Raw genomic sequence first — 19,897 nt, forward strand, 5'->3', positions numbered from 1 at the left:
AGCCATTCCCTTTGGTGAGCGAGGTTCTGTGCTGCAGGGAATTTGGGAACAGAAAGGTGCACGGACTAGTCCTTCCCCAGTGATTGCCTGAGCGTAAGCCTCTTGCTTGTGGAGTGTGGTCCTACTGCTTATATGTTTTTTCATACCCTCTGGCCCCCAAATGCAAGTCAGAAGTTTCATCTGGCACTTAGGCAAAGAAATAGTTGTCTGTTTCTGTGTGCACATAAAAACTGACTGTTCTAGATTAATAAGGGATGGTATAACAGTCACCAAAAAGGAGTGAAAGTGGGTCCTAATTCTGTACTTTATAGTCATTTACTTTGCAGTTATTTCAAATAATTCTGACTTTATACAATTTTTGCCAGCAGCTCTGTGGCAGAACCTGTGACCGTTCCCCAACAGGTAGCTTCTGAACCTGCTGAGGCTCCCCTGCAGTCAAGTTGAGGCTAAGGTACTGGGGTTCAGCCAATATGGGAAAGTGATGAGAGTGAATCCCTCCTTGTCCCTTAAATCCATTCTGCAGGATTCTCCAGGTTCCTCTCCCCTGCTTTGGTGACTCAAGTCCTCATATTCAAGATGGATGGGGCCCACCCAGCACACATCAGATACAGTGAGAGCCAGGAGATGTCTAGGTTTTTGTGCTGGGTGGTGGGAGCTCTAGGGCTCATTTATTTTGGGAGGAGAACCTGACCTATCCTCTAGTGAACGCATTAACTTTGAAAGTTTAACCCTGTGCAACAGAGCCTCCCACACTTCATCTTTGAGTGCCCAGAAGACCCAGCCATTGAACCCGGCCCAGAGTACAATGAAGAGATGAATGAAGAAATGAATTGATAAATGTCCATTTGCCGGTACTATTGGTGATTCCCTTGGGGAAGAGCTTCCTCCCCACTCTGGTAGCACAGGCTTTCAGGAGGACTCACAACATGTACTTTGGAGTCTAACAAGAGCCTGTAAATCTAAGTTTGTATGCAGAGAACTCTGCTCCAGAGCCTTTCCCCACTCCTGGGAAAGAGTATCTGCCTCACTGGGGTCTGGCTACAGTGCAAGACCATATTTACTGAGGAATTACATCACAAACTTCCAATGGTCTCTGGTAATTACATGGCAAAAGCCAGCAGGCACTGGGGATCTGTTATAATCTGGAGGAACACAGCACAAGGGCCTAAACCAGCAATTTTTAGCACCAGTGTTGACCAGAACTGTGAATCAACTCAGCTCCATGGATACGGGTTATGGCTGAACCCATAGGGGTTTTATTAATGTGTCCTTTGATAAAAGATAAAATAGAAGGTCAGGAGGAAGAAAAGGGCCTGTAAAGGATGCTCTGACCTCAATGATTCTGCAGCCAGAAGCAGCACAGACGAAAAATAAAACACAGATGGCAAGAAATTACATTCTAAGCTGAAAGATTCCCAGGTATTTTATACTTTCACTCCATTTTATGTCTATACTTGTATGTATGGTATGTGGGGAACAGCATATTCAGAATAATAAACATTACTATTAATGAGCACCTATGACTTACCAGGCATTTAAATGCACCTTTTCTCGCATGAGCACCCAGGAGGATTCACATTTTTACCACTGAGGAAGCTCATGAAAATAGAATGACATCTTTAAGGCTTTCTGGCTGGAAGGTGGCAGAGCTGAATTTTGAGCCAAGTTGCCATCTGACTCCCAAGCTCATATTCTACTCTGAGATGCGATCTCATAGGAAACCACTACCCCTTCAACGTTATCTAGGCGCATCCTTGAGACAGAAGAACCAGGAGTTGTGTGGGTATGTTTTGGAGGTGTCCAGCTACAGGTGGCATGGTCATGTTAACATGCATAAGGAAAACTCTAAGCTCCTTAATGTTAAACTGCCCAGGGCTTACTGCCTCAGGTCCAGCTCCCCAGAAACAGAACGCGAGAAAGGGATTTCAGTGTTAGTGACACATTTGCATGTAATCATTGAGGAAATGGTCACAGGGCTCCTATTAAAAGGGACCTAGGTGGGACAACAGCAGCATCTATTATGCCTGCCATGGTGGGTGCAAAAAGATACTCTCTTGGGAAGCAAGGTAAACTTGGCTTTGTACCCCCAAAGAACATCCATCCCAGGGATTTCTCCTTCTGATTTCTCCTCTCGGGTTTTTTTTTCTGCCTGAGCTGAGACACAGGGGTTTTTCTTCATTCCTCCAGAATCCAGTTAAAGCAGCTAGATTAAAACAAAGTGCTACCAAAGACCTGGGCTAAGAATAGGAAAGAAACACAGGCAGTACCATGAATCCAAATGAACTGGATTCTGGCTGCTTGGGTTCCACACCTGCTCAACCACATGGGGCTCTGGAAAAGAAATGGACTGAGTTCCACCCCTCCTGGATTCTGATCTACTTGGGAGAGGTGAGCACCACCATAGCCAGCAGGAAACCACTGGACACAGACCCTAGAAGTGGACTGCTATGGTTTGTGTCCCACTGTGTGACCTTGAGCAGGTACTTCCTCTTTCTGTGTTTTCTTCCTTATCAGTGTAATGGGGTGGCAATAGTGCCTGATTCATGAGGTGAGTTAGTCCTTGTCAAGCACTAAGTTGTAGGCACTGTGCTTTGGGCTTTATATAATGCTTGCAACTGGACAATCTCTATGAGCTGGGTACCTTCTCAGTGCTCGTCACATATCAATTCATTTCATCTTCATCTAACCCTGTGAGGTCAGTGCATTATTATTCTAACTTTATAAATGCAGGAACCGAGGCACAAAAAATTCTCAACGTCACAGAGGCAGAGTTCAGATTCAAACCAGCCTGTGTGATTCCCAAGCCTTTTTCTCCCGCTGCATGTGGCCTTGAATGAGCTCATTCCATCCTCTCAAAACTCTGAAGGAATAGGCATTATCATCCCTATTTTAAAAGTGAGAAAACTGAGGGCCAAAGAGGGCTGAGCAAGTTGGCCAAAGTCATTTGCATATGGTGGAGCCGATACTTAAGCTCAGCTCCACCTGTTCCTGCTCCCTGCACCACACCTGCTCATGCCCCCACCCCAGCCCCGTCGCTTCCTGTTCCTCCTCCTCCTCTTGCTCTTTGTCGTTATCATCAAGGGTGGCAGAATGACTGCCTTCTGGGGACACTGTAAAGGAAGGGATGCCATGGAAGGGCACAGGTGGGTGGGAAGCCCATGTGGTCTTGTAGCTTCTCCACCACACTTACTTTGCTGTGGGCACAGATGGCCGAGCCCAGAAGCTTCCAGGTGCCGCCTCTCCGGTCCATCCGCAGCATGCGCAGGATCTGCAGGAAGCGCAGGCTTCGCAGGGAGGTGGCCAGAACATTGCCTTGGTTTCCCACAGCAACCACTGGCACAGAGGCAATCAGCACAAAGATGTCTGGGAGAGAGGACAGACAGAGTGGGAGGGAAGAGGGAAAGGAAGGTCAAGCGAAAGCACTGGCATCATCATAGGTGTTGTTTGCTGGCAGATCAGCATGTGCCAAGCAGTGGGACAATCTGAGCATTGCTGTTGAATCTTGCCACCAACCACACATGGTAAGTGAGATTATTCCCTCGTGACTGATGAGGAAGCTGAAGCTCTGAGCCTGAGTGCCTTTCCAAGGCCACCTGGCCAGAAGTAGTTGGGTTGGGATTGGAAATAGGCCTACCGCACTTTAATGCTGGCTGCAGAGCAGCAATTCACCAAGGCCCCCTGCAGTGTGGTCCTTGAGATTCACTCTGGGGCCCCCAGAGGAGATCTGCAACTGCTCAGTCTATGGAGGTGAAGCCTGACACTCAGACACTGTTTCCATTTGTGTTTCTCCTAAAAGCATCACCTGAGGTAGGAACTTGGGTTCAAGTAACTTACTGGAAGATGATCTTAGGAAGTAGAAGTGATGGCAGAAAGAGAGAGAATGTAAAAAAACACAGACACACACACAATGTAAGGGGGTGTTATCAAGGTCACTGTTGAGTCCTTTGAGTTGTAGACAGACTTCCCAAGATTATCCATCTGAAAAACGGAAGGCTGGGACATCTGTTTCTTGCCTCCTGCTGGTTGAGGGTCATCCATAGCATTGTCAACGCCCCCACACATGTGAGCTACACTGGCCCAGTGATTTCCCTAAGCTTGAGAGAAGGCCTTGGGGTAGGTTGTGGAAAGAAGATAGGCTCAGCCATGACGTGGGATGCTGGTAACAGGAGATGGCATGAAAATGTCCACTACAGACATTTCAGAGATGGAACAAGGGGACGAGACACTTGAGATGGTTAAGTAGGCTCTTGACATCAAATCATCTAGTATGGAAGAGGGAGGAACTGATCTCTTTTCTATTTCCTTGTTGTAGTCAATTCCCATATCAATTATCACCCTACTTTCCTGCAGACAGTTACCAAGTAAAAAGGACCACATGGCCAAGTAAATTTGGGGAAAAACTCCATTAAGTTGGTTTAAAAAAATTATTAGTGTTATTTATTTTCAGTGTCATTACTTTTTTTTATTTAAACATAATAATTGTACATATTTATGGGGTTTGCAGGGCTTCACAGAGTCTTTAATCTGCAGATACACACTGTGGTTCTCAATTTTACAAGTGAAGTATAGTCTTTCCCAAAATATTTTGACCACAGAACTACTTTTTTGCAAGGGCTCCAAGGGTTCCAGGAAATACACTTAAAGAAATATTTGTCCACTGGGAAAAGTCCAAGCTCTGCAAAGCCTTCTGTGATCTGGCTCCTGGGAATCTGCCAGAAGCCTTTGTAGTTCATTGAGCACATATCTCCATATCTTCGTGTGTTCTGGTCTCTCAGCTTGGAATAACCTCCTCAACTCATATCAAGTCACATTTGCCAAAAAGCTGGTCTTTCCTACCTTGTTAAAGTGTCCCCCAGGTGTACCTGACCTTTGGAAAAACCTAGGGGTCAAACCTCTGGATACTGATACATCTGCATCATTTGCCAGGCTTCTCAGATTATCTGTGCAAAACTATCCATCTATAATGCTTGTAGAGAAAACAAAAGAACGCCAAGATGTGTAGTAAACACTATGGTCTAAGGCGCTCCATGAGGCATTTCTGAACCATTTTTACTCAAAATGGCAGGGTCTGAGACTGCCTTGAGTATGAAGGCTATCATGTTCATGGGTGTGATAACCATACTCTTCTCTAAAACAGAGAAAGACAACATTTCCCATAGGGCCACATTATGGAAGAAGTGGATGTGAGTACACTGGAAAACATGGCAACACTAAGCAAGGACCGTGTGATACTGAGACCCAGCCTCATCTCCCCAGGGAGGGTGGAGGGAGACCTGGAGCTCTGTGACTGCAACTGATCTTAAAATAGTGGATCTTGCCCCATGGGGGAGGCACCTGTCCTGCAGGGGTCTGGGCTCCATCTGTTGGGATGTTCTCAAACTGGGAAGGAGTCCTTTTGAATGTGGGCACAGTCCATCATAAAGCTACCACCCACACACTCAGAACTTCTGGTCAGCCTTGGATCGGTCACGCCAAAGAAGAAAAATAAGCCTGCTTAATTGTATTGCACTTGCAAAAAACTTGGAAGGAGGAAAAGGAGAGAGGAAAGAAAGAAAAGTGGGGATTAGATACTGAAAGAGGGCAAAGGAAGAGAGAAGAAATATGAAAAAATCATCAAAAAGTCCTCCAACATTGCACACACACACACACACACTCACTCACATACCTCCCATACATTCAAAATGCTGAGAAAAACCCCCAAACCTCATAAGTCCAACCTTAGCAGTAGATGGGAATAGGGCAGAGACTTCAGCTGGGAGTAGGCAAGACAATGCAACTCTAGGCTGCATGGAGAGAAGCCTGGCACCTGGGACAAAGGATATGGTCCAGCTCTTCTCTGAACTGGCTGTCCATCCCCGAATGACTGTGTTCAGTCTTGGGAATGAGTTTTCAAAAGTAAAGTGAAGAATGAGTAGCATGCTCAGAGCAGAGGGAGTACGATGCTGAGAATGCATGATGTAAGGTAAGTGGAAGCCACTGATAACATTGTTTCTTGGTAAAAGAAGACCTTCTGGAGTGGAGAGGAGGAATAAAATGTCTAGACTCAAATACCTGAAGAGTGTCAGAGGAGTTAAAATAAGATAAATGCCTGGATAAGTGGTGAGCACCTTGTGACTAGGGGCACGCAAGCAGAGCCCAGGTGACCACTTAACTGCTGCTGCTGGGGACTGGAGCATCAGACACAATGGTTAAGTTGGACTAAATGCCTTTGGAGGTCCTTTCAGCCCTGACACTATGATCCTGTAATTCTAACCTTCCCATGGATTTGAAGCTCCAAGATTCCTATCCATCACTCAAGGAGATTTTGTCCTGTGAATCCACAGATTTTAGTCCACACTGAACTAGTAGGCTGGGGAGAGCGTCCACCTTCTCTACTATCAAACTGCCTGCACACAGATGGAAGGATTCCAGTGACACCTCTCAAAGCAACCATTGGATTAAGAAGCAAGACCACACCTGGGTGTTAGGACAGAATCCACTCTTTCCTGCATGACTGAAAAATGACTCAGCTCTGTGATCCTCTGTTTCTATTTCTGTACAATGGACATAACGTGATGCTGTAGAAGTAGATTCTCAGCCAGCCATGGTGTCACGCCTACAGCTTCCATCCCAACCCGTCTGGAAATCTGTGGAGAACTTTGATTGTCACAGCGACTGGGGGTGCTACTAGTCCAGGGACTGTAACCGGCTTGCTGCTCCACAACCCAATTGCCAAGAGTGACACCCTCCACCGCCAATTAAGAATCCCTGCCCTGTGCAGTCCTTATGAGGACCAGTCACAGAAGGAAGAATCTGACGACCCGGAAGGTTGACACTGTCCCTTCTTATCTAGGCAGTGTCAGGGGCTGGGCTGGCCTCCACAGTGCCACGTGATTTCCCAGAATAGCTGCTTAAACTTTTCTCAGAGAAACAATGCCCCAAAAGAAGAGAACTGAGGAGGCTGGGAGGCTCAGGGTCAGGACTTACCCAACATGCACAGGGGCTTCCTGGCAAACTTCAGTCGGCCCCGCCAGCCTTTGTATCGGCAGCAACACCCAGCAGCCCAGATCCTCAAAGCAAACTCAGCTCCAAAGATGAAAATAGCAAATGTCTCCTGCATGGAAGAGCATATGGAGAGGCACTGATTAACCAGGACCCACTTGTCGGGAGCTAGTGATTTCTATTCGGAAGTTCTGAAGAACTCCATTTCTGTGTTGTTGCTGGTTGTCTGGTTGGCATGGATGGCTGGGGATGGGGGCGGGGAAGGTGAATGGGGAGAACAGGTCCATCACCGCCATTCAGTTCGGAGGCCTCCCGTCTTCATTGTGATGTGCTAACTGTCCTTAATGCTGCTAAACCTGGCACAGTGATTGCTTGTTCTTTTTTCTATGTTTTTCTTCCAACAGATCATTTTAAAAGTCCCTTTAATGAATGAAAAGCCCCCAAGAAGTGCAGTCGGGTTGAAAAGAGAGATACCAGCGAACACAATCTATTAATTCCACCCAGTGCCTGTACCCTGGCGTTGCTAATTGTGGCTAATGGTTATTAAGCCTGGCCCCTGGGCCAGACAGCCCCCAAAGTGTTTGACAATATTATTCTCATCTTACATTTTGAGAAACCAGGGCACAGAGTAGTTAAACAAGTTTTTCAAGGCTATGAAGTGGAGAAGAAGGGATCTCAGGCTCAAGTAACTAGGCAGCAGCGCCCAGGAGCTTAAGCACTCTCCAGGACACAGGGTCTCCCTTTCCTTCTGCAACTCCCTTGATAATCAGACACCAACACCTCTGCCTCTCTCTCTTTTGTGACCTCCCTGGGCCCCCTAAGGCACTGCTGCTTGACAACAATCCTCGGAGCCTAGTTCCTGGAGTTGGGTGCTTTCCAAGGAATTCCACACTGAGGTCTCAGCTCTGGGTCATGCCTTTGCAAACCCCTGCTCTCAGAAGGAAGTGCTGACTCTGGTGCCTTGCTGGCTTGCCCAGTGTGAGAAGAAGTCTCCACTATTTTAAAAGCTCTAACTAGGGGCCACACGACTGCCCTGTGTGCAGGATGGAGCCTCACCCCATGCAGTCGGCATTGCCCTGAAGAGGCAGGGCTGACTCCGAGTCATGCAAGGGTGTGGTCATTCAAGGGGCCAGTTGACCAGTGCTGTCCGGTGGCTACAGAAGCAGCAAACCCTTGCTAGAGCCTGCTCTCAACAAGGCACTGAGGCTGGGCCCAGCCTATGTCTGCATTTGCTGCTCACCTGACCTTATATATTTTGGGCAAGGACTTGAGCAAACAGAGTCAGGGGTACATTAGCTGACTTGCCCAAGAATTCTAACCCTACTCTGTTTCCATCACACCACCTGATGGAGGACAGAGAGTGAAAACAAATGGGGGCCCCAGGAGGGGAGATTTAGAGGTTTTAGATATAAATGGAATTCTGCACCTGGCCTTGAAGAGCATGAGAGATCCTTGGAGTTTAGATTGTGGGATACCAGGAAAAAAAAGCAGAGACAGGTTTTAGAATGAAACATGCCTTTGTGTTAACTTTTAGAGGATTGGGAGGCTGTATTTTATAATTTAATAACATGCACTGGTTTTTGCTTTGACTTTATTTCCCATTCTCACTAATGTGGAATAGCAAATATTTACCAGGAATGCCATTCTTCACTCCACATGTGCCCATGGCGGAGTGCCCAAAGGGAGGCTTTGCTTTTCCTTGGGCCTGGACTTGACTGGAAGCTGCAACCAGTCAGGGAGGAGTGTACCCAAGGGCAACCTCCTTTTCATCACTGTGGAAGCCCAACCAGAAGCATTTACCCCAGAATGCAATCTTACCAGTAACAGAAGCCAGTCTCCCGAGACAGTCTCATACTCCTTGAACGTGGTCAGGACAGCCAGAATCAAGCACCCAAGGACAATCAGGAACCTAGAGGGAAAGAAAGAAAGAGACTAAGGAACCTTTGAGTCATGCTTGCTTTGAGGCTAAGATGGGGAAAGGTGTCTTCCAGGATGAAGCTGACATGTGCTTTATATGCTATCCCATTCAATCTTCATAACAAACCTGCAAGGCAGGCAGAAACAATCATCCCAGTTAGACAAAACAAGGTGAGAGAAGTTGACCAATGTGCATACTTTTACTTAACTAGCTAGTTAGTAGAATCAGCTAGTTATAATTTAAACCAGATCATCTCGTTCCAAACTGGAGGACATTGCTGAAATTCCAAAAGTCAAGACAACTTTTCAGAAGTCAATAAGAATATGAATTAATTTATAATGTGTTCTACACACATAGGACTGATTTAAAAATATACGAAAATGTTTTCTTAGAATGAAGAAAACACACATTTATTCCAAAGATTGAAAAATTCAGCAAAGGCTTCTGTCACCAAGTATGAATATTGTTCATATTTACAGTCAATTGATACAAAAGGAAAGAATCTCTTTCAATTTGGGATCTTTGGAATTGTTTTTGAAATGCTAGAAAGAAGAGGAACTACTACACTGAAGGATTCAGAATGCTGGTCCTTTAAAATTCACGGAGAGGTCACCTGGTTCATGCCCAGGCTCAGGCAGGAGCGAATTACAATTCTTTAAGAACGTTATCTTTATGAACTCTGTGAGAGGTGTGCGTGCGTGTGTGTGTGTGTGTGTGTGTGTGACAGAGAGAGAGAGAGAGAGAGTACATGTTTCATTGTTTCACCAAGGAAAATGGTTCTCCCTCTTGGTGGAGAGTCTTTGGCTTAGTTGTCAGTACCAGGTTCCCTGGATGTCCAATAGGGAATTTACAAGCTAGGGTTTATGGGTGAAGCCTGGTACTACATACTCTAAGCTCTCCTACTCCAGGTACTCTGGTTTTCTGCTCTACTTACGTTCTACCCATGCTTTTTTGACTTTTGTTCATTCATTCATTCAATATTTAAATGGCAGACACTGAGCATACAGAGCCGGAATTCAATGATGAATAAGCTGGATCTGTCCTCATGAGCTCACAGTCCAGATACACAGAAAGTTGTCTCATGGTGTGACCATAAGGACCATGATGTAAGGAGGATGGAAATGTCTCCTTCTGACCTTGGCTGGGACCAAGTTCTGCCTCTGACCCTTAGTGATCCTGATCATATTTTCTGATAAATAAACCTATTGATCTTCAGACCTGAATCTTTGTGTCTCCAATCATGCCCAGGAACCCAAACAAGATCCCCAACTCCTTCCTGTGTTTGGCCATTTTATGTGAAATTCGACTTTGACCCATGTTTGATATCTGCCTCCCCTAAGCCCCAAATCTTCACAGTTGATGATGATGATGGTGGAGGTGGTGGTGGTGGTGGTGGTGGTGGTGATGATGTTGCTAATGGTGGTGCTGATCATGGTAACAACATCAGTAACTGTTACTACAACCTGCAAAGTTAGATATGACCATTCCTGTTTTAGAGATGAAGAAATTCATCACAAAGAATCACTACCATTAGGGTAACTATGCTGTCAGTAAAATGACCACCACAAAGCTTGGAGTCCAAAGACATGGGCTTAAAAGGAAGCTCTGGTGCTTTTTATGTGATTTTGAGCAGCTCATTGACTTGGCAGATCCCAGTCATTGGGGAATGAGAATAATGAATCTGCCTAGAGCTCACCATACCACGATTCTGAGGACTTCAGGAAATAATTGATGTGGGATATTTTTAAGTCAATTGTTGAGGATCATGGTGCTCTCATAGAAACATGCTCATCATTGGCCAGTCAGGGGGCAGGGAACTTAATCACTCTCAGAAGATTCTGCAAGTCCACATTATGATTCACTCAAGACCTTACTTTATTCATTCATAGGCTCTGTAAAGAAGACCTTGCTCACAATAATTTTCTTTCTCTTATGACCTGTGTGTTCTTAGACAAAATACAAAACATTTCTGAATCATGGTTTCCTTCTGTGTAAAATGAATCCAATTAAATGTCCATATCCTCCATTATTCAATGATGTAATCCATGTCAGGTGCCTGGAAAAGTTAGCCTTCAGTAAGACTTAACCATCATTTTATTGCAATTTAATACCAATTTATTTGGTGCTTCTTTTGTCGCAGACATAGTACTGGTTTTAAGGATACAAACATGAATAAAACCTATTCCTCATTATGCAAGCACTCCTTAATTCAATGTGGAAAACAGGACAAATAATTACTGGAGAATGTGGTTGAGGTTATGACCCAAGTGTTCACATGCTTTGGGAGCATCGTGGAGGGGCTGTAACCAAGAGGTCGGAAGGAAATTCAAAGCTATGCTGCAGTTGACCATATGTCCAAGTTTATCCAGGACATTCCCTATTTTATGTGTTGACCTGGAGTCTGGACCCCTAGGCCTCATGAACAACATGTACGTGTGCAGGAGGTACAAAAGTTCATGGACAAAGAACCAGGTTTGATTTTTCTTAACAAGGAATGTGGGTCTTTTGTGATCTAGCCTTGCCCTCCTCACAGACTTGTCATCTCCCGCTGCTTCCCCACACCCAGACTGGTCATAGGAATGAGAGAACTTCCTCCAATTATCTGAGCCCATGTGCCTTCTGTCTTGGTGGTCCTCTTCCCTGCCCACTTTTGCCATATCTCCATCATTAACCTGCTAATGTCTTGGCAGCGCCAGTCATGCCTTGCCTCTAGAGCCTTCCCTGACCCCAGCAGCTCTCCACAGGCTCCCTTGTGTGATCTCATCCCTGGGATCCCAGAGCACCCTGATTCATTTCTACTCCAGCATGGACCACAAGCCGCTATCATCATGTAACTAACTGTTTGAGTACATCATGTGCTAAATAAAACATACTGTCTCCACACCTGAAAATAGACTCCTTTAAGGGAAGGAACTGCCTTTGCCTGGGGAAATTTATTGATCCGATTGAGGTAAAAGTTGCAACCCTAAAAACATGAGACTGCTAAACCACTTAGCAATAAAAATTAACCAAAAATGGCTGGGCACAGTGGCTCATGCCTGTAATCCCAGCACTTTGGGAGGCTGAAGCAGATGGATTGCCTGAGGTCGGGAGTTTGAGACCAGCCTAACCACCATGGAGAAACCCCATCTCTACTAAAAATACAAAATTAGCCAGGTGTGGTGGTGCATGCCCGTATCCCAGCTACTCGGGTGGCTGAGGCAGGAGAATCGCTTGAACCTGGGAGGCAGAGGTTGTGGTGAGCCGAGATCATGCCACTGCACTGCAGCCTGGGCAACGAGAGCAAAAACTCCATCTCGAAAAAAAAATTACCTAAAAATTAGAGATGGGGATTGGTGTTGAGGGCCAAAAATGACAAAAAAAAAAAAAAAAAAAAAAAAAAAAAAAAAAAAAAAAAAAAAAAAGAAAAAAGAGAGAGAGAGAGAGAGAAGAGGATATGGTCTAGTCATATGCTGAAGGATTTTTTAAAATTTTAAGTTCTTGGTCCAACAATGCAAGTCATCAACCACAGCCTCGTAAATGAGTTTGTTTTTAGTTGGCATCAATCCTGGTGCTTGAATCCATGGCTGGATCAGTGCATGGGGAAAGGAGACAGGTGGTGTCCCACAGCTGAATTAATTTGGCAGGAAAAGGAGTCCTTAGCTGGACTCTGAGATTTTACACAGCTCCCTGTACTTCGGAGACATCTATCTGTCTGTCTGTCTGCCTATCTATCTATCTATCTATCTATCTATCTATCTATCTATCGTGAAAGATTCAAGTTATGTGTATGGTGGGCATGCCCTAAAGTAATCTCCAATGAGTCAGGCAGTTGCATAATTGTCTTTTCTGAGTGCAAGAAGAACCTGTGACTTGCTTCTAACAATAGAATATGCCAAAAGAGATAGGATGTCACTACTTTGTGTACTTTTTTAAAAAAAAAATATGGCAAAGGCAACTGGATAGTCATGCCTGTGATTATGTTACATTATATGAGACTCTGGGGCTAGAGATTCTCCTGCTGCTCTTGATGTGAGCTGCTGTTTTGAAAGGCCAGTGGGAGCTATATGGCAAGGAACTGTGGGGTTCTAGGGCTTGAGAGCATCCCCTGGCTGATGACCAGCATGAAAGTGGGACCTGTTCTGGAACTGCAAGGATCAACAATCATGGGATACTGGGGAGTCCTCTCACAAGCTCCAGAGAAGAACACACCCCAGTCAACTCCATGACTGCTACTTCATGAGAAGCTCAGCAGAAGACCCAGTTAAGCCATGCCCAGACTCTTCATGAACCTGAGATTAAAAAATTGTGTGTTGTTGTAAGCCACTAAGTTAGAGGCAATTTTTAATGCAGCAATAGAAAACGAATACCGTGTGGAATGGGAATCTGCACTGAGTGCATCTCATTTTTATACAGCAGGGTAACCCAAAGGAGGTCTGGGCTGCAGGTGTGCATCTGCTCTATTAGACTCTACTCCTGGAGGGCAGAGACTATGTCTTGTTCCTCTCTGTATCTCAGTGAACAGCTCAAACCTGACACTTATTAAGAACCAATATATGTTTAGAGAATGAATACAAACAATTTCAGCAATTAGCAATGGCCTTGGTTGTTGAAATTAAAGGCAAGGGACATAAGGTGAACTTGGAGAGACAGGCTGGGAGCATGATATGAAATATTTTGTAGATCAAATGAATAGTTTGAGCTTTATTCTGCAGAAGATAATCTTTTTAAAAATACATGGTCGCACTCTGTCACCCAGGTGGGAAGCCAGTGGCGTGATCATAGCTCACTATAACCTCTAACTCCTGAGCTCAAGTGATCCTCCCATCTCAGCCTCCCAAGTAGCTGGGACAGGTGTGCACCACCACCCATGGTTAATTTTGTTTTTATAGAGATGGGATCTCCTTATGCTTCCCAGGCTGGTCTTGAAAGTCTAGCCTCAAAAGATCCTCCTTCTTTAACTTCTTAAAGCATGGGCATCAGAGACATGAGCTTCTGTGCCCAGTCTAGAAGATCTATCTACCTATCTATCCACACACATACATATATGTGTATCTCTCTCTCTCTCTCTCTATATATATATGGAATATATGGATGGATATATATATACAGATAGATAGATATATGTAGAAAGATGGATATGTGTGTGTGTATATATATACACATATATGTGTGTGTATATGAGCTGACCAGAGAGGAGGAGGGTGCGCTGGAGAGATGACAAGGGTCCCATGAGAGAGCATCCTTCTGTGGTCTTGGCAGGAGTCGTGACTAATGGGATATAAAGATCGAGCAAGAGGAGCACTCGTAAGGTCTTGGGGTGGGAAGAAAGAGGACAATGTGCTGTTCGCAGACATCAAAAAGCTTTGCAGTGGGGCCAGCATCACCGTGAAGATAAGAAGCTACTTGCGGTCCTGCTGCACTTGAGGTCCAAGTGGAAATCTCCATCCGGCTGATGGAAATCTAAACTTAAGGCTTAGGGGAAAGGTCGGGGCTGAATATCTAACTCTCTTTCAGCTCTCGTAGTCTGATTTTAGAGCAAGGAGAAGGGATAATTCCTCCTTCGCCAACCACCAAAATGCAGTTTCAGCCGAGTTCCCATCCGCAGGGAGCCTGCGGAGCCACGCTTTGGCCAGGAGGGGGCAGCAGAGGCCGGGCGTAGCCTCTCGCTTCTCACGCATCACCAGCAACTTCAGGAACCCTCTTTCTAAGACAGGAGGACAATCATTAATCTATACAGCTAAAAGCATCAAGGAAACCCTCCTTAACCTGAGAAGAGGAAGCACTCCTTAGTTTCTTGCATATTTCAATTTACCCTTAACATACGAACTTGATTTCAGACGGAGACCACATTATCAGTCCCACTGATGGACAACGACGTGGCGCTGAACGTGGGGCTAGAGATGCTCCTGGGGGTCTTGACGTGAGAGCCGCCCCCAGCTGCTTTCTTCCTGGTTTTCTGCTTCTCTTCCTGTTTTGGTTTCCTGTCTCTCCACTCTCACCAATTATTCCTGTTCTTCCTTTTCTTCTGTCCTTTGTCACTTCAGTTTCCTTCTCTATAGTCTGGTGGGTTTTGTTGTTGTTGTTGTTTTGTTTTGTTTTTTGTTTTTGAGACGGAATCTCGCTTTGTCACCCAGGCTGGAGTGCAGTGACGCAATCTCCGCTCACTGCAACCTCTGCCTTCCTGGTTCAAGCGATTCTTCTGCCTCAGTCTATCAAAGAGCTTGGATTACAGGCATGCACCACCACACCCAGCTAATTTTTTTGTATTTTTAGTAAAGTCGAGGTTTCACCATTGTGGTCAGGCTGGTCTCGAACTCCTGACCACGGGTGATCCACCCAACTCGGCCTTGGAAAGTGCTGGGATTACAGGCGTGAGCCACAGCACCTGGTCTTTCTCTATAGTCTTGACTGTTTCCTTTCCTCTGCTCTTCTCTTACCGCCCTGGCATTCCTGAGTTATTTTCCTCTCCTTCTCTTGCATCCTTTCCTCCACTGCTTCTCTCCTCTCTTGTTCCTCCTTCCTCTGTGCCTTGCCCACCACTTCTGTCTCCCTTCTACACCCTGCAGGAGTGAGCAAGGGTTTGTGGCCAGGAGTCTTGGGGAGAGCCAATAGCAGCCTTCTGTCTGAAGCATCCAGGCTGTCTTTGCAAACGATGCCAGTCAAGGTCAACAGTCGTGAATATGCCCTTAAATCAGTTTCCATCGCCTCCATGCTTCCACCCTCAGTATTCTTTCCTCACCCTTGGCCATCTTCCATCCAAGCCCAGGTTGGGAAGGGCAAAAGGGAACTGACACAAGGAAGCCTGCTTTGTAGCTGCAGGTGGCTCTAAAGCGTCAAATGCGGGGGCCTCGGGACAGGAACTAGTGCGTGCTGTCCAAGCCCACTGGACACCTAACCTCTGTCAGGCAGCAGGCCAGGAGGGCTTTTGCAGATGCAGATGTGAGGGATGACCACAGCGGTACCAGGAAATCCCTACCGCCTCTTCTCACTCATATCTGGCATCCATTTATAGGCTCCAAAGCTGAGCCTGCTGGAAGTAAGAGGCAAGGTTTCCAGCCAAACATCCCCTCACAGGCTTCATTCACAGTGAGACAAACACGGTGAAAACATTGATGCAGGAATTTTTTCATGCATCATTTTCTCTTTTACTCCTGAGAGCAACACTGTGAGGAAGGGGATTATCATTTTATTTGTATCCCCATTTTACAGATGGGGAACTGAGCCTCCAAGCTCAGGCAGGAGGGACACAAAGGGAGTGAGGAGTCAGATACTGTGCTGAGACCAATGGGGCCTTGGAAGAGAATCTGCAGAGAATGAGGTGTGGTCAGAGCCAGAGGGAGAGCAGGGAAGGCAGCCTGGCCTGCTGCTCTCAGTTCAGCTGGGATAAGTCAATGTTTTCCCTTCTCTTCCTCTGGAGTCTGAGATTTGGCAGAAAAACTATTAGTAACATTCCAGATAGCTCCCAGAAACCCCTGCTGGCTCCTGCTCTAATTACAGCTGTTCATGGACAGCTTTCAGAGCATCTGTAGCCCTCAAAATGTCCTAGAAGGTAGCACTAGACTCCCTTTCTTAGAATCCTTGTCTGTCTGCCATTGAATAGCAATGTGCAGAAACATTTTTCCTAGCTAGATGAAGGCAGAATTGAATTGTCTAAAAGAGAGGCATTACTACATCACAGTTAGCCGCACCTGTCCTAACCCTTGGCAACCATTATTGATCTTTGATCTTAAGCAGGAGACATAATCTTAAAAGGCAGTGACAGACCTCAGACTGCATGAGGATCCCACTGACCCTCAATTGAAAAGCCTCAGGTGTAAAGCACCCACTGTGCGCCAGGGGTTTCTTTATTTTCTATGAGTCAGCCCCAAAAAGGATGTTTGGGTCATCTCCTAATGAGAACTGTTCCACCCACTAAGAACTGGGTTGACAAATCATTTTTATCTTGAAAACCCACTAGGATGGATTGGTTAAGGCTGCCAGGAATGGGTGTTGAAAAGAATCCAGATTGCAGCCAAGTTAACTGGGGGGAAATGCCATTATTGATTCGTGATGTCTGTCACAGGTGTAGGAAAAGACCAACCATTTGCCATTCCCTTGGAACCCAGACATGAGAACATAAGACAGAGCTAAAATTGTTTTCTAAATCTTCCTCTTCCTGATTTGACTCATGCCAAGCTCTTCCAAAAATTTGATTAGCTGGAAATTTCAGGAAACCTTAAGAAGGACCTATTACTCTTTCATCTAACAGAAAGGAAATTTCTACATCAGAGTTCTGAGTGATTTGCTTATGGCTACAAAATAGCTCCCTGCAGAGCTAGAAAGAGAATTCTGGTCTCCCAACTCTCAGCCTGCTGCATCCTCCACTGTGCCACTTTCTACTTTATCTCTGGTAAATCAAAGAGTGAATCTTTATGGACATCTGTGCTATTCTTTTACCTGATTACAACCTGCCCCCTTCTGCCGAACCCCACCAACATCAGGGCAGAAGGCTGAATGACCAGGGTCATTCAGGGAATTAAAACCGATGTGTTCACCTTCTCTTTCGAGAGTTGGCCACTGTTTTTCTTCATTTAACATTGATACTTTTTCTCTCTCCAAATATTTCTTGTGCTTATTTACCTATGAAGTGTTAGGCACTATAAACCGTGCTGTCAAATGTCAGAATTTTATACAACACATAAAAAAGTGCAAGGAATAATTTTGAAGTCATTTAAAACGATTCCATCTCTTAATACTATCTTAAAAGTTGCAAAACTCACAACTACTTAATAGAAGAGCACGGGAGGCAAATAAACACCCGTGTTGTGAGGCTGCGTTTCAGGGTCAACAAATTGACACAGCTGAGCCAGGCAATGGCAGATATTCACATGTCCCCTTAGGGGGCCTTCAGTGCTACTTAGCCCTCTGAGCTGGAAAGAGGCAGCAAGAGCTGTCGGTGAGGAGAAGAGAGCACAGGAGAGGGTACTGGAAGATTGTGCCCTTCACCATGTACTCATCTGTACATGCCTTCCAGTACCATTTTTCTAAGCGAGGATACTAATTATGCCAAATCCCTGTCTAAATACAGCTGTGGACTCCTCATATCCATTAAAGGGTAAAGTTCCAACTCTTTAGAAAGGTAAACCAGGTTCCTCCAAACCAGATCACGTCATGAAAGAGGATAAATAGCATGATTCAACTATATGCTGTCTATGACAGATTCACTTTAGATCCAAAGACACAAATAGGTTGACAGTGAAAAGATAGAAAATGCTTTTCCTCGCAAACAGGAGCCAAAATAGAGCTGGGGTGGCTATAGTAATATTAGACTTTAAAATGGACTTGAAGACAAAAATTGTTACAAGATACAAAAGAGGACATTATCTATTGATGAAAGGGTCAATCCATTAAGAAGACATTATAATTATAAACATGTGCATACCTAATATGCACCTAATAGATCTCCAAAATATATCAGTTTTCTTTCCTAAGCTTACTTCTTCATTCTTTCTCCCTCCAGTCACATCAGACTTAAATTTCATCAAAATGTGGCAGGCCTTTCAAAATTCAGTTCTTCTCCATCATATGTTTCCTCTCCCTCATCCAAATGACTCCTCCTTTCTACTTTTTAAGGCTCAGCTCAAATGTCACCTCCTCTATTAATTCATTTATTCAATGAAATATTTACTGACCATTCATTGTATTCCAAGAGTTAGGAATAGACAGTCCATTGTCCCCTAGGAGCTAATTGTTCATCCTCTCCTGTTCACCAGTCAACATTAGAAAAATCCTTTTGTGCATTCCCGTAGGATTTTCTTCTTATCCCCTCACAGAATCCACCCATTCCTTGACATGCACTTACCATTCTGGACCCTGGGCATTCAATGATGAACAGAGCACATCACATTGTGCTTGCACCCGTGCCACTGTGTTCTCTTGTAGGCCAATCTGGGGAAGCAGAGATGCTACAATTTTCCTCTTGGGATCACAGTGCCCAACCCAAAGGATTGACTGAAGAAACTACACATTTCAGATCTATTTCCAGTTCTGCTGTTTACTCACTAGGAGCCTGGAGAAGTTCTTTCCTCTCCTCAGATTTCAGTGCCTACATCTGTGAAATGAAGGAATTAAAGCAGATGGTCCCCAAGGTCTGTCAGGTCTATTATCATGGGTTCAGCCTTTCAGCCAATAACCCTGGTGGGAGGGTCTGGAAAGGCTTTCGAAGATAAATAGACTTGAGTTCAGACCTCAGCTGTGCCACTTAGCACCTAAGGGATTGTTTCCTCATCTGTAAATAGGGATGAAAATAGCTCCTAATTCAGGGATGTTGTGAAAATAAATGCTCGCAGACTACATAGTGCTGTGCTTGGCACAGCACACAGGGCTAATACGTGTTAGCTACTGCAAGAATGAATTTTAGTTTAGATGGTCGGGCCAATAACTGTGTCCCACCATGGTTCGTGGAATTTTTTTTTTTTTTTTTTTTTTGCCATTTTATGAGACCTGGGATTCCTTTATGTAGAATGAGGAAATCAACTAAAGATTTGTAGAACCCCTAGCCAGATGATGTCTCAGTTCCCTCACACACTGTTCCTTGCCCCATCGATTCCAGTCTGAGTAACCATTTGTCTATTTCTGAAGATCTCCTTTTTGTCAGTATTCCCAGATTCATCCAACCTGCTCTACGCATGCCATATTTGGGTGGGTGGGGATTGCAGTGGAGGCTTCTGCCTAGGATAGGGTTCTCAGCCTTCACCAGGCCAAGCAGCTCTGTTCCATGCCTATGTCCTCCTCCACACTAACACTGTCATCAACTAAAATATACAACAGCCCCATTAACACTGCCTCCAACACCTTCTCTCTATCCCAGTTCTCATTTGACACTTGCATATAAAAGCAATGCTAGTCAAGCTCTGGCAAGTCACATTCCTTTCTCCCTGTAGGCTAGAGACAAGCCATTAGCTAGGAACTTCCAAGTCCACATGATCCTCTGGCCACACTGAGTAGGCAGGCATAGTGGGAATCTGGGCCAAGCAA

General features: G+C 45.1%; 1 protein-coding gene across 1 annotated transcript in view; it reads right to left on the minus strand.

Moving 5' to 3' along the window:
• Window positions 1–19,897, minus strand: part of KCNQ3 (potassium voltage-gated channel subfamily Q member 3) — a 359,113-nt gene that overhangs the window by 50,895 nt on the left and 288,321 nt on the right. The window contains exons 2-4 of the mRNA XM_015146002.3: window positions 8,800–8,890; window positions 6,967–7,093; window positions 3,191–3,363 (exon numbers count right to left, since the gene is read on the minus strand). Coding sequence (XP_015001488.1) covers window positions 3,191–3,363; window positions 6,967–7,093; window positions 8,800–8,890 — 391 coding nt within the window. The remainder of the gene's footprint in view (window positions 1–3,190; window positions 3,364–6,966; window positions 7,094–8,799; window positions 8,891–19,897) is intronic.

The sequence above is a fragment of the Macaca mulatta genome, chromosome 8 (assembly GCF_049350105.2).
Source record: "Macaca mulatta isolate MMU2019108-1 chromosome 8, T2T-MMU8v2.0, whole genome shotgun sequence".
Taxonomy (NCBI): domain Eukaryota; kingdom Metazoa; phylum Chordata; class Mammalia; order Primates; family Cercopithecidae; genus Macaca; species Macaca mulatta.